The sequence below is a fragment of the Bison bison genome, unplaced genomic scaffold (genome assembly GCF_000754665.1).
Source record: "Bison bison bison isolate TAMUID 2011002044 unplaced genomic scaffold, Bison_UMD1.0 scf7180017864100, whole genome shotgun sequence".
Taxonomy (NCBI): Eukaryota; Metazoa; Chordata; class Mammalia; order Artiodactyla; family Bovidae; genus Bison; species Bison bison.
In genome coordinates, this window is record NW_011494672.1 from 186834 (window position 1) to 202018 (window position 15185).

At 38.1% G+C, this 15185-nt stretch overlaps 1 protein-coding gene across 1 annotated transcript in view; it reads left to right on the top strand.

Moving 5' to 3' along the window:
• The window catches only part of CEBPZ (CCAAT/enhancer binding protein (C/EBP), zeta), a 25328-nt gene that overhangs the window by 2092 nt on the left and 8051 nt on the right, over positions 1 to 15185 (top strand). The window contains exons 2-8 of the mRNA XM_010838603.1: positions 373 to 1862; positions 7066 to 7297; positions 8027 to 8216; positions 10442 to 10530; positions 12554 to 12607; positions 13202 to 13304; positions 13414 to 13482. Of these exons, the coding sequence (XP_010836905.1) occupies positions 373 to 1862; positions 7066 to 7297; positions 8027 to 8216; positions 10442 to 10530; positions 12554 to 12607; positions 13202 to 13304; positions 13414 to 13482 (2227 nt within the window). The remainder of the gene's footprint in view (positions 1 to 372; positions 1863 to 7065; positions 7298 to 8026; positions 8217 to 10441; positions 10531 to 12553; positions 12608 to 13201; positions 13305 to 13413; positions 13483 to 15185) is intronic.

Genomic DNA, 15185 nt, shown 5'->3' on the forward strand with positions numbered 1-15185 from the left:
TTTTTTTTCCTAATGTTGTGGTTTCTCCTGTTACTCTATAGTTTGGTTTTTCACATTTATTTTTTTGGGGGGGCGGGGGGGTAGGGCTGTGCCACTTGACCTGCAGGGTCTTAGTTCCCTAACCAGGGTTTGAACCTTGGCCCAAGGCAGTGAAAGCACAGAGTCCTAACCACTGGACTGGCAGAAAATTCCCTTTGCATTTAAATCTTTGCTTTATCAAGTACTTTGGGTGTGGAAGGGAGCCCAGGCAGTACTATAACTAAATTTCATGGATAATTGATTTCAGCAATATAAATATCATTAACTTTTGAAGTTTTAATGAAACTGTTAGATTTGTAATTTATTTTTAACTTTTCATATGTTTCTGTGCAGCAAGATTATCTTATGTTGGCTGCTTTGGATGAGAATGAGGAAGTTGTGGATGGAGGCAAAAAAGGAGCAATTGATGATTTTCAGCAAGGTGAATTGGAAGCATTTATTCAGAATCTTAGTTTGGCCAAGTACGCAAAAGGTTTCTTAATTGAAGAAGATCAACCAGCTAAAAAAGAAGATGATAGCAAGAAGGAATCAAGAGTATCTAAAGTGGATAGTAAAAAGCAAAAAGCAGCAGAAAGTGAAAGTAAGGTGAAAAATAAGAAGAGGCCAGAACAGCATTCTGATGAGAACAACAGTGCCATAACAAAAGCAAAGAAAGATAAGCAACAGGACATCTTTGAATTTTTTGAGAGACAGACTTTGTTACTTAAGTCTGGCGGCAAATGGTATGATATGGAGTATAGCGATGAATATTGTTTGGAACCCCAGCCTCGGGATGTTGTGTCCAAGTACAAAGCCTTGGCTCAGAAGTTGTATGAACATGAAATCAATTTATTCAAAAATAAGACGAATAACCAAAAGGGAGCCTCTTCTACCTGGATGAAGGCGATTGTATCATCAGGGACTCTAGGTGACAGAATGGCAGCCATGATTCTTCTTATTCAGGATGATGCTATTCACACACTCCAGTTTGTGGAAACTCTCGTGAACCTTGTTAAAAAGAAGGGCAGCAAACAGCAGTGCCTCATGGCTTTGGATACTTTCAAAGAGTTACTCATTACAGACCTTTTGCCGGATAATCGAAAGCTACGGGTTTTCAGCCAGCATCCTTTCAACAAACTAGAGCAGTTGTCCAGTGGCAACAGGGACTCCAGAGACAGAAGACTCATATTATGGTATTTTGAACACCAGCTGAAACACTTAGTGGCTGAATTTGTGCAAGTCTTAGAAACTTTAAGTCATGATTCATTAGTAGCCACCAAAACTCGAGCCCTCGTGGTGGCTCACGAGCTTCTTTGTAACAAACCTGAGGAAGAAAAGGCCTTTCTTGTGCAGGTGGTAAATAAACTGGGAGATCCTCAGAACAGAATAGCCACCAAAGCCTCCCATCTGTTGGAGACACTGCTTTGTAAACATCCCAACATGAAAGGAGTTGTGTGTGGTGAAGTAGAGAGACTGCTGTTCCGCTCAAATATCAGCTCCAAAGCCCAGTATTATGCAATTTGCTTTTTAAATCAAATGGTCCTCTCTCATGAAGAAAGTGAACTAGCTAACAAATTAATAACTCTTTATTTTTGTTTTTTTCGGACTTGCATCAAGAAAAAAGATATTGAATCAAAAATGCTCAGTGCCCTTTTAACAGGAGTGAATAGGGCATACCCCTATGCCCAGACTGCCGATGACAAAGTGAGGGAGCAGGTTGATACGCTGTTCAGAGTGCTGCATGTTGTGAATTTTAATACCAGTGTGCAGGCTTTAATGTTACTCTTCCAAGTCATGAATTCTCAGCAGACAATATCAGATCGATATTATGCAGCATTGTATCGGTAAGTACTTAGCATTGTAATACGTGAATGAGAAAAATGTGGTATAATATACTGCAGTGTCCGTCTCGGGGGCAGTAGAAAGAAAGTAGGGTTTTTGGCACTCCTTGGTAACTTGCTCTTCACCAGCTTTTGAGTCACTTAATCTTTAGTTCCCTGTTGGGCATCTGTATTAATATGCTTTGAATATGTCATTTATTATTTTTTTGTTTTGAGAAGTCCCCATCCTTGATCCTATATTTCTTTCCTTCTGTCCTTCACACTGCCATTTAGTTGTTCATTCAACAAGAATTTTTTGAGTGTCAGCTACGTGCTGGGTACTATTCAAGAACTCAGGATATAGCACAGTGAACAAATTTCCCACCTCTAAAATACTTTCATTCATGTTGGGGAAGACAAATAAATGGTAAACAAAGTTTTTACATAGAAAGGTTGAGGAGGAGCATTGCGGTTTTGGAATATATTTTAAAATGTTAGTATTAAGATTTTGGTACTAGAATTACTGAATTTGCAACTGTCCTGCAATGCACCCATTCAGAGCAGATATTTTGAAGTTTGTATACTTGGAAACTATTGAAGTACAGTAAACTATTTCTAATTCATTTTTCTAATTTTACGTACATACAGCTTGCAAGAAACATAATATATTGGTTAATATCTTAGATCTAAACCTAGATTTGACTTATATAGTTTATCCAAAGGACAAATTGCTTTAATTTTCATTAAATCCCTATTGGTAAACATGATTGATCCCGTTGTACTGTGCTTTTATTTGTCTGTAAAATGAAAAGGAAAGCACCTATCTCATAGGTTTTTTAATGAAGATTATGAAACTTACGCACAGCTACACAGCTAAGCAATGATAGAGCTGAGGTTTTAATAAGATTAATGAGTTAATGTACTTTTTAATTAATTTAATTTTTAAGTGAAGGATAATTGCTTTACAGCACAGTGTTGGTTTCTGCCAAATGTTAACATGAATCAGCCATAGTGAGTTACTGTATTTGTAAACCCATGTGATTGTCAGTGTATGCTGTACTTCACTTTCACTGTTCACTTTCATGCACTGGAGAAGGACATGGCAACCCACTCCAGTGTTCTTGCCTGGAGAATCCCAGGGACAGGGGAGCCTGGTGGGCTGCCGTCTATGGGGTTGCACAGAGTCGGACACGACTGAAGTGACTTAGCAGCAGCAGCAGCAGCTATGCTTTTAACACAGCCCAACACATAGTTCAGTGCTCTGTAAGTGCTGGCTGCTGCTACTGCTCATTTACATTTCTTTAATTTAATCCTTTTACAAGCCCTCTAGTCTGTGAGGTACAATAATTTGTGCAAGGTCACACACACAGCATGAAGTCAACTTAGGTGGCAAATCCAGGCCTAGTGACTTGGAGTTCATGGTGTTTCATGGTACTGATTGGGCTTATACATTAAAAAAGATCTCAGAATTCTTTCCATAATTCTTTTTTTTTTTTTTTTTACAGTTAGCCTTTTTATTAGCAGGTTCGACATCTGTGGATTCACCCAATTGAAGGTGATGGAAAATATTTTGGGGAAAAATTCCATAAAGTTCCAAAAAATAAAACTTGAATTTGAAGAGTCTAAGTACTCTAGCCCTAATTCCCTGGTGGTCCAGTGGTTTCGTCTCAGCACTTTCACTGCTGTGGCCCAAGTTCAACCTCTGGTTGGAAAATGAGGATCCTGTAAGCCATGAGGCACAGCCAGAAATGAAAATTTTTTTAAAAATTTTAAGTAATAAATCCTTAATTTTTTAGTTTGGAAAGACTTCCAAGGCTGAAAGTGTGGAGGTTTCAGAGTTAGGTTCTTTAGCAACTTTTGAGGGTCATAAGAATTTCTAGTTTTTGGAAAGTTTGAAATCTACTGGAAAACGTATTTTTCTAATATCCATTTAATATCTCAGTGTTGAACACAGGGGTCTAACATGTCTGAGGAGTGCATTCTTAAACTCTTCAAATTATTGCTTGCCAAGAGATCTCACAGATGGATTACTTCAAAGGCCTTTTAAGGTTTTTTAAAGTATGTATTTTCTCTTGATTGTATTAAAAATATTTTAAGTAAAAATTCCGTGCTATTAATTGACGGATAAAAGAAATGAAGAGATGATTTGGTTTACAAAAACATAATTTATCAAAAACTTCAGGAACATACTCTCTGTCAAATGGTAGAGACACATCCCTGTAAATTCTCAAATGTTTCTATTGATGTGTAATGGAACTTATTAAAAATGAGTGGCAGAACGGATGGAAGTGTTCAAAAATTTAAATGAGAAAAAAGTGGACTATCAAAGTTTATTTGGGGAATTCTCAGGCAATCCAATGATTAGGACTCTGCACTTGCACTTAGGGGCCCCCAGGTTCCATTCCTGGTCAGGGAAGTACCCACATGCCATGTGGTACAGCCAAAAATAAAACATTATTTGAATGACATTGACTATCTCAGAATATCATCAGTATGTACTAGAATTGTGGAATTGACAAAATGGGGGAAACTAGATAGGTGAAGAATACGAAAATATGCTTCACAAAGTTAAATATTTTCATTTCTAGTGTTAGTAAAAAAAATAAAAGTTCTTAGAACAAAAGTGATGATTCTGCTTTTGGAGTAGATATCTGGAGGATTGTGTTTATTCTGGGTTTCCTAATATCTGGGGGTCCAGACCAATTGGAGCATCTCTAGGATTCAACAAACAGGATAAAAAGAGAATTTAGAAGTTACATGAGATAATAGTTCAGCAGCCTGCCAAAGGGGTGGGGGGTGGGGGATGGACAAATAATAGCTATAGTACAGGGTCAAGTATTTGAAAGGCTGTAAAAGTATACTTAGTTTACTTTGTTGTGTAACCAATTTATTGACCCATAAAATTGTATTATTTAAAGCACACAGAGTGAAGATTTGATACATGTATACATTGTGATGTTTACCATTTTCAAGTTCATTAACACCTCCATTACTTCATGTAGTTACATAGTTACTCCTTGGAGGGGTTAGAGCGCTAAAGATCTATTCTCAGCAAATTTCAAGTCTACAGTACAGTATCATTAAATATTCACCATGAAGCTGGAAGTTTGCACCCTTTGACCAACATCTCCCTATTCCCTACTCCCCACCCCCTACCGCTGGCAAATACCAGTCTTTTCTCTGTTTTCTATGAATTTGATTTTTTTTTTTTTTTAAGATTCTGTTCATCCATGAAATCAGAGTAGTAGTCTTTCTGACTGACTTCATTAGGCATAATGCTCTCCAGGTTTATACATGTCACAAGTGGGACTTCCTTCTTTCTCATGGCTGAATAATAATCCATTGTGTGTATATAACATATCTTCATCATCCATTCATCTGCTAACACACGCACAGGTTGTTTCCATACTTCAGCTGTTGTGAATAATACAGTGAATGTGGGAGTGCAGATATCCCTTGACAGACTGATTTCATTTTCTTTGGTATATGCCCAGAAGTGGAGTTGCTGGGTTATATGGTAATTCTATTTTTAATTTGTTGAGGAACTGCTTTACAGCTTTCCATAATGGTTGTGCCAATTTATATTCCTACCACCAGTGTATATGGATTCCATTTTTTCCATGTGCTTTTCAATGTTATCTCTTGCCTTTTTTATAATAGCCATCCTAACAGGTGTGAGTTGGTATCTCAGTGTGGTTTTGATTACCCTGATGGTTAGTGGTGTTGAGCACCTGTTTCATGTATGTACCTTTTGGCCATTTGTATTTCTTCTTTGGAAAAATGTCTATTCAGATCCTTTGCCCATTTTTTAGTTGGATTTTTTGGGAGATTTTTGCTGTTAAATTATATGAGGTTCCTTACGTGTTTTTTATATTAACCCTTTATCAGAGATTGGATCTTCATGGTAGCTCAAATGGTAAAGAATCTGCCTGCAATGCAGAGCCCCGGGTTTGATCCCTGAGTCGGGAAGATCCTCTGGAGAAGGGAATGGCAATCCACTCCAGTATTCTTGCCTGGAGAATCCCATAGACAGGAGCCTGGCAGACTGTAGTCCATGGGGTCGCAAAGAGTTGGACACGACTGAGCAACTAACACTACTACTTTATCCGTTACATGTTTGCAAATATTTCCTCCGGTTCCATAGGTTGCCTTTTCAATTTGTTGATGGTTTCGTTTGTTGTGAAGAAGTGTTTGATGTGGTCCCACTAGTTTATTTTTGCTCTTGTTGCTTGTGTTGCATCAGAAGGCAATAGTAAAATTAATAGTTAGAAATTACACATTAGATTTCAGCTGTGGATAAAGAAGGTGTTTGTTTTCTGGCAAAAGTAAATTGTCCAAAATCGGATTGTATTCCTAGTGAGAGACTGAGCAATCTGCGGTTACAAGATATATTGAACAACCATTTACCATATCATGAACCATTTGTTCATTCAGCAAACATTCTAGTGCTTATCAAGTGCAAGGCACTAGGGTTACAGCAGTGAATAACAGGCACCGTCCCTGTTCCAATGGACTTTGAGGGGAAAAAGAAAGGCAACAAAATGTGTTCAACTATAAAGAACATAAACACAGGACCAAGAATGATGAAGGAATCTATGGATGTGCAGACAGTTGGAGAAGAGCATCACTGCCTACTAGCTGGGTGACCAGAGGCTGCCTCCACACGGTTCGGGTGAAGACCATACATGCATAGTAGAAAAGTGAACTGTGAGACTCTCTTTGAGTGTATATAGGAAGGATTTATACAGTTAGTACATTCAAAGGGAGTCTCACAGTTCAGTTTTCTACTACGCATGTATGGTCTTCACCCAAACCGTGTGAAGGCAGCCTCTGGTCACCCAGCTAGTAGGCAGTGATGCAAGGATAAGAACGCTGGTCTAGTCCACTGCTTTCAAAGGGCAGTTTTCATTGTTTGGTTTTGGATTAGCCTTCCATGAAAATTATACTGTTAGGGAGGTGCCCTGTTGGTCTAGAGAATGGAAAACCATTTGGAAAAGAGAAAAGAAACCCCAGAAAAGTTTCCTGCTCCTGTGGAGTTTTTCCCTCTGGTACTATCATCATTCTTCCTGTTCTGGTTATTCACTTCCATCTTACTTCTTAGGACAGAAATGATCTCTTGTTCTAAAATAGTGGGAAGGCTATCCCTAACTAAGATGAGGATATTTATTAGTCGCTGGGTTTGGGGATGTTTTATAAATAAACATGTGCTCTTGTTTCTGTTTTGCAGGAAGATGCTGGATCCGGGGTTGATGTTGTGTTCTAAGCAAGCCATGTTTCTTAACCTTGTCTACAAGTCTCTGAAAGCTGACATTGTGTTGCGGAGGGTGAAGGCTTTTGTGAAGAGGTTACTTCAAGTCACTTGTGAACAGATGCCACCATTTATATGTGGAGCTTTGTATCTTGTATCTGAGATCCTCAAAGCAAAACCAGGTTTAAGAAGTCAACTGGATGATCATCCGGTATACTTTACAACTGCTTTTTAAATCCAGTGGGTTCTGAACTGTATTTGGTATTTTTCTTTGCTATGATGACAGTAACATACTCAGTTCTCTGGAGCATGCAGAGTGTGAGACCTGGAATCAGACTGACCTGGATTTTAGTCCCTGGTGTGAAGTCAACTCAGTGGGCATATTGCTTGACCCTTTACTGGTAATAAACTACCATAAAGTGGGATTCTGTGATGCTGTGAAAGACTGATGGCAGGAGGAAAAGGGGTCAACAGAGGATAAGATGGTTAGATTGCATCACTGACTCAATGGACATGAGTTTGACCAAATTCTGAGAGATAATGAAGGACAGGGAAGCTTGGCATGCGGCAGTCAATGGGGTTGCAAAGAGTTGGACAGGACTTAGCCACTGAACAACAACAGCAGAGAGGGTTTAGAACTAGTAGATCTCTTAAACCTGTCTCTCAGTTGTGAAATGGACATACTATCACCTGCCTTATAATTTATAACAAGTCAAAAATTTATTTGAGGGCTGAATGCTTTCAAAGTCTCATGGATTCTTGATTCAAAACTTTATTCCATTTAGCAATAAGAATATGATCTCCTCTCATCTAAATTTCATTTTTGGAACTTTCATGTTTCATCAGAATTGCAATAAGCGAGTCTTCTTCAAAACCACCTCACATAATTGAATGTGGACTTCCAGTTGATTAAACCAGATTCATTAAACCATTTTTTTAGGAGTCTGATGAGGAAGAAAATTTTATTGACATAGCAGATGATGAAGAAGCAGAAAAAATCACTGATGTAGATAAAGAAACAGAAACAGATACCGTGAAAAAAGCTGAGATGGAAGAAACTGAGTCTGAAAGTCATGTGGGAACCAAAAAGGTAGAGTCTGCTTCTTGGGTGCACTTTGATAATTTAAAAGGTGAGTTTCTAAAATCTTTAAAGTTTTCTCTTGAATCTTAATAGATCTTAATAGAAATTAACATTATGCACTTTAGAAGTTCTCAATATTGTTTTCTTTTAGATGGGAGCTGTCATCACTAGGTATATTTAGGTCTTAGAACTAAAATTTTTAACATAATGAATCATTGATTTACTTATGAACAGTACTACAGATATTAAGTAGCATACTCAGTAATGAATCTGCCTGCAATGCAGGAGACCCAGGTTTGATTCCTGGGTTGGGAAGATCCCCTGGAGAAGGAAATGGCAACCCTCCCTAGTATTCTTGCCTGGAGAATCCCATAGAACGCGGAGCCTGGCAGACTGCAGTCCATAGGGTTGCAGGAGTCGGACACAATTTAGCGTCTAAACCACAGATAATAAGTACATATTTTTAAATTAAATTCTAGAAATTAAAGCAGATACCTTTTAGAGTTGTGAAGATTTAGTGAGAAAACTGTGGTCATGTTAAATGCACAATAGATCTCTCTTCAGCTGTAAATGTAGTCAGTTTATACCTTTGAACAAGTTTAGTTTCTTGATCTTTAGATGTAAAGGCTTCCTAATGGAACATGTATGAAAAAAACACGTGTATACAAAAGTTTGACTTACAAACAAAAGTATTTGTTACATATTATGAAGTATAATTGGAGAAAGAAATGGCAACCCACACTAGTATTCTTGCCTGGAGAATCCCATGGACAAAGGAGCCTGGCAGGCTACAGTCCACTGGGTTGCAAAGAGTCAGATACGACTGAGCGACTAACACACACATGAAGTATAAAACTTGTGGTTATTTTGTTTGAGCATCATATTTACCCTCTGTAGTTCCTTAAAGAAATGTTTGAGAATTGAAAACTCTTTTTGGTATATTGGGTTGGCCAAAACGTTCCTTTGAGTTTTTCCATACAATGTTGCAGAAAAAGTGGAAGGAACCTTTTGGCCAACTCAAATAGAAACTTAGGCGTTCCATACACACATCAACTGAATTGAATCTATTAACAGAATATTAGAGCCAAAAGAAATTGTAGAAATGCAGCCTCTTCATTTAAGGCTAAAAGAAAAACACACTAGCCTTGAGGATCAAGAAAGGTGCCAGCTGTTTACAATAGCTAGGACATGGAAGCAACCTAAACGTCCATCTGCAAATGAATGGATAAGGAAGTATTAACAATGGAGTATTACTCAGCTATAAAAAAGAACAGATTTGAGTCAGTTCTAATGAGGTGGATGAAACTGGAGCCTGTTATACAGAGTGACATAAGTCAGATAGAGAAACACCAATACAGTGTATTAATGCATATATATGGAATTTAGAAAGATGCTAACGATGACCCTATATGCAAAGCAGCAAAAGAGACACAGATGTGAAGAACAGACTTTTGGACTACCTGGGAGAAGGCAAGGGTGGGATGAATTGAGAGAATAACATTGAAACATATATATTGTTACCATATGTAAAATAGATCACCAGTGCAAGTTTGATGCATGAAGCAGGGCACTCAAAGCCAGTGCTCTGGGACAACCCAGAGGGATGGGGTTGGGAGGGAGGTAGGAGGGGGGTTCAGCATGTGCATGAACACATGTGCATGGGGACACATGTGCACCCATGGCTGATTTATGTCAATGTGTAACAAAAACCACCACAAGATTGTAAAGTAATTATCCTTCAATTAAAATACATATTTTAAAAAGTTGCCAGACCCATTTTTCAAATTTGTGGAACTCTTGGTCAGAGTAGTTCACCTGTCTGAACCTTAGCCTGTAAAGTGTACAAGAAAAGTATGGTAGCCACCAGGAAAGTTTTTTAAAGAATCCATCAGAGGGCTAACCTAGGAATAATCCTTTAGAAGGATGACCAGTATGTACATTGTGAAGTAGACAGTTCCTTCTGTGTTCTAAAGGTTCCTTGTTGTAAATTTTGTAATGCAGAATTGCTAAAAACATGAAGAAGATAATATGAAACCTGTTCCAAGTGATACTTACTTCTAGGCATAATTTAATGACAAATATTCACTGCACTCTAAAGTTCCAAAAGAATTTAGACCTGTTTCATCTTCAGGTCCTTTGTCATCTTAACACTTAGGATCTAACTGACCTAAAAGAAACTAAGAGCGCTGTCGGTGACAGCATTAATCCTGGTGGGTTAGTGACCACTTGGGCTAGGACCAGAGCATTTGAGAAATACTCTATTTTTGTTCACAGGTGGCAAACAGTTAAACACATATGATCCATTCAGTAGAAACCCTTTGTACTGTGGAGCTGAAAATACAAGTCTCTGGGAACTCAAAAAGGTAAAGTAATTCCAAATTGTCTCCTAAGTCATCTGTGCCGTATATTTGCCCCCATGGATTTAATAGTTTCTTTTCCATTTTTCTTGTAAATGATAAATAGAGGAGTTATTTAGAAATTAGTCAGCATAAGCAATTTGAAATATGTCACCTGGCTGTAATGCCTTTTAACCCATATTTCTGTTGCCTGTAATAAACATTAAATTTACACATTTCTGCATTCATATGTAGAAAATCTTAAATAACGTGGGTACAAAATAAGGTTATTATTCATGGCTATAAATAAATTTTGCTTTTCCTAAGTATGCTGTTGTATATAATGGCTCTGTAAAATGGATACATTTTGCTTTACGCATTGGATATCTCAGGGCTTCCCTGGTGGCTTGGTGGTGAACCCGCCTGCCAATGCAAGAGATGCGGGTCCAATCCCTGGGCTGGGAAGATTCCATGGACAGAGGAGAGTGGCGGGCTACAGTCCGTGGGATCACAAAGAGTTGGACACAACTTAGCAACCATATTACCGCAATTGGGTATCTCTGAAAAATTTTGTGGTAGTAGAACTGTTTGCAAGCAAAGTTACCTTGTAAATGTATAAGAGGAACTCATTTCTAATAACCTTTCTGGAGTTTTGCTAACGCAAGTGTCTTCCTAGGCAGACTCCTGTGGGTCCCTGACACCTTGTTAGTGAATCTGTAAGGTCACAACTACTTTGAAAGTGATACCAAGATATTATTTGCCTTTGTCACTGTTGATGCACTGGTGGTATTAAAGAAATGATGGCTAAACTGCTGGTGACTTTAGCAGAAATAAAAACAGTAGTACCAAGCTGTACTGATGGCCATTATATTCTTCATTGCCATATACTTGAAAGGGAGAAGGAAAGCCAGTATCACACAAGTATGATGAAGCAAGGAAAATTGTTGATTTTATTATTTTAACCCCAGAATACCTAAATATGAGAGTTTTCTCACATCTCAAGGAAAAGTGCCTATATAATTGTTGGAAATGCAGCTAGCTACTTTTTTCATGAAAGACTGGCTGACAGACTGGTCATGCTTTTGTATTTGGGAGATATTTCTTGAAAATGAATGAAGTAAATCTTTTACTTCAAATGAAACAGCTGACAGTATCTGTTATCAGTGATGAAATTCAAGCTTTGGTTAAAATTTTAGAACTCCTATAACCACCATCTTAAGCTTAACAGTTTCTTGGTATCTTTTCTAATGAAATTCATGGTGATACTATGGTTTTTGTGATGTTTAATTAAATGTCAGCAACATTTTGAAGAATTGCATAATTCACAAAATCAGTATTTTATAAATGACCAGTGCACAGTGTTAAAAGTCAAACATGAATAAAAGATTCATCCACTGTAGACCAGTTAATTTTAAGTACCAAATACCAAAAGTTGATAGGGTTTCAGACTCCATATTGCAGCTCATCTTTGGTATAGTATCAAAGGAAAAAAATCCACATTTATGTGAAAGACCATTAGTTAATCCCCCATTTTTTCCAACATTCTGATCTCAGGAACACTCTGTATACTTCAAAATCAAGGACCTTAAGAGCTCAAAGGAATGTTTTGGCCAACCCAATATACCAAAAAGAGTTTTCAATTCTCAAACATTTCTTTAAGGAACTACAGAGGGTAAATATGATGCTCAAACAAAATAACCACAAGTTTTATACTTCATGTGTGTGTTAGTCGCTCAGTCGTATCTGACTCTTTGCAACCCAGTGGACTGTAGCCTGCCAGGCTCCTTTGTCCATGGGATTCTCCAGGCAAGAATACTAGTGTGGGTTGCCATTTCTTTCTCCAATTATACTTCATAATATGTAACAAATACTTTTGTTTGTAAGTCAAACTTTTGTATACACGTGTTTTTTTCATATATGTTCCATTAGGAAGCCTTTACATCTAAGAGAGTCACTCTTCTCATGTATTGGCTTCAGTTTCAGTTTGGGGGATTTTCTTAAATAACCTGCAGTTTTGGTAGTTGACCTTATTTCACATATTTCTTTCCAGCTATCTGAGCATTTTCATCCTTCTGTGGCCCTTTTTGCAAAGACTATTCTTCAGGTAAGTCTCAAATATTCAGAAGACAAGAAATTAAAGAAAATAAGTAATCCTGTTTGAAGTAGTCACTAACTGGTCAGTGTTTTCTCTACTAGATAGAATTGTGTATGTTTTTCTGCTGTTGTAAAGGAGCAATGATTTGTTTGATAAAGAGCAACAGATAATTCCTCCCACTCTGAGATGAGTGGAAATACATGGATATTATAGAGCCACAAAAGTTATTTATTACATCCTGATTATTTATTGCTCCTGGAGAAAGGCTACCCTCCCCTTTCCCTTTTGCCATTTTTTTCACTCAGCGTTGATTCCTGGTTCATGGTTAGATGACCTACAGTATTAATACTGTTTGCCTATTCATAAAATCAGCAGTGCATTATAGAATATGTATGCGTGTGTGCTTAATTTCTTCAAGGAAAGAATAATGTGCATGTGAGGGATATTTGAAGGGTATTTTATTGCATATTTGTGCCTTTGAAGCAATGTAGTAGATGCTTGTCTTTTTCTTGTTCTTCTGTGTGTGTGTGTGTGTGTGTGTGTGTTGTGAGTATATATATATATTTCAAGTTCAGATCTTAATTCCCTCCCCTCATCTTTCAGGGAAATTATATTGAGTATTCAGGGGATCCACTGCAGGATTTCACACTAATGAGGTTCTTGGATCGATTTGTATATCGAAATCCAAAGCCACATAAAGGCAAAGGTATACTTCTGTTTGATGAACTTTTCCGTTTTCACTGTTGATATTTAATAAACAACATGAGCATATATAACTAGGTTTTACATTACACTGTCTTGATTTTACATTTCAGAAAACACAGACAGTGTTGTGATGCAGCCAAAAAGAAAACATTTTATGAAGGACATTCGTAGTCTTGCTGGTAAGTATAAAGCCTGGACAGTTGAAACTGACAGTAGTGCAGGTTAGTAGCACACAGGTTGTGTTAGTCTTTGCTCTGCTTACCAGGGTAAAACCTAAGCACCACAGATAGTATCCATCTTTGTGTTCAAGAATGTATACATTTTCAAGTTTACTGTGACTGGACCTTTTTTCTTTTTAATTAAAAAACATTTCAAACATATCCAAAGTATATACACAAGTGGTATGATAGACCTTCCCCCCCACCCCACCCCACCTTTGTAACCATCACCCATCTTTTAACAATTAACATTTTGCTATTCTTGTATCATCCATAGGTAAAGCTATAGCTCTGTCACTGACATCAACCCCACCCCCCATATATAATTATCTTTTATAGTTCAGACCATCTTAAGCTCTCTAATATGGGCTTGGCAGAATAACTACAACAGATTTTTGTCACTGAGCGTTATTTTAAACTTATTTCTATGGGTATTTAGTACTCATCCTGTAAATCTAATTCTCTTTGTATTCACAGCAGACATTTATTTACATATTAGATCCCAGTTCCTTTTTGTTCAGAGTCTAAGATTCAGTTCAGTTCAGTTCAGTTCAGTCGCTCAGTCGTGTCCGACTCTTTGCGACCCCATGAATCGCAGCACGCCAGGCCTCTCTGTCCATCACCAACTCCCAGAGTTTACCCAGACTCACGTCCATCGAGTCAGTGATACCATCCAGCCATCTCATCCTCTGTCATCCCCTTCTCCTCCTGCCCCCAATCCCTCCCAGCATCAGAGTCTTTTCCAATGAGTCAACTCTTCGCATGAGGTGGCCAAAGTACTGGAGTTTCAGCTTTAGCATCATTCCTTCCAAAGAAATCCCAGGGCTGATCTCCTTCAGAATGGACTGGTTGGATCTCCTTGCAGTCCAAGGGACTCTCAAGAGTCTTCTCCAACACCACAGTTCAAAAGCATCAATTCTTCGGCGCTCAGCCTTCTTCACAGTCCAATTCTCACATCCATACATGACCACAGGAAAAACCATAGCCTTGACTAGACGGACCTTTGTTGGCAAAGTAATGTCTCTGCTTTTGAATGTGCTATCTAGGTTGGTTATAACTTTCCTTCCAAGGAGTAAGCGTCTTTTAATTTCATGGCTGCAGTCACCATCTGCAGTGATTTTGGAGCCCAAAAAAATAAAGTCTGACACTGTTTCCACTGTTTCCCCATCTATTTCCCATGAAGTGATGGGACCGGATGCCATGATCTTCATTTTCTGAATGTTGAGCTTTGAGCCAACTTTTTCACTCTCCACTTTCACTTTCATCAAGAGGCTTTTGAGTTCCTCTTCACTTTCTGCCATAAGGGTGGTGTCATCTGCATATCTGAGGTTATTGATACTTCTCCCGGCAATCTTGATTCCAGCTTGTGTTTCTTCCAGCCCAGCGTTTCTCATGATGTACTCTGCATATAAGTTAAATAAGCAGGGTGACAGTGTACAGCCTTGATGTACTCCTTTTCCTATTTGGAACCAGTCTCTTGTTCCATGTCCAGTTCTAACTGTTGCTTCCTGACCTGCGTACAGGTTTCTCAAGAGGCAGATCAGGTGGTCTGGTATTCCCATCTCTTTCAGAATTTTCCACAGTTTATTGTGATCCACACAGTCAAAGGCTTTGGCATAGTCAATAAAGCAGAAATAGATGTTTTTCTGGAACTCTCTTGCTTT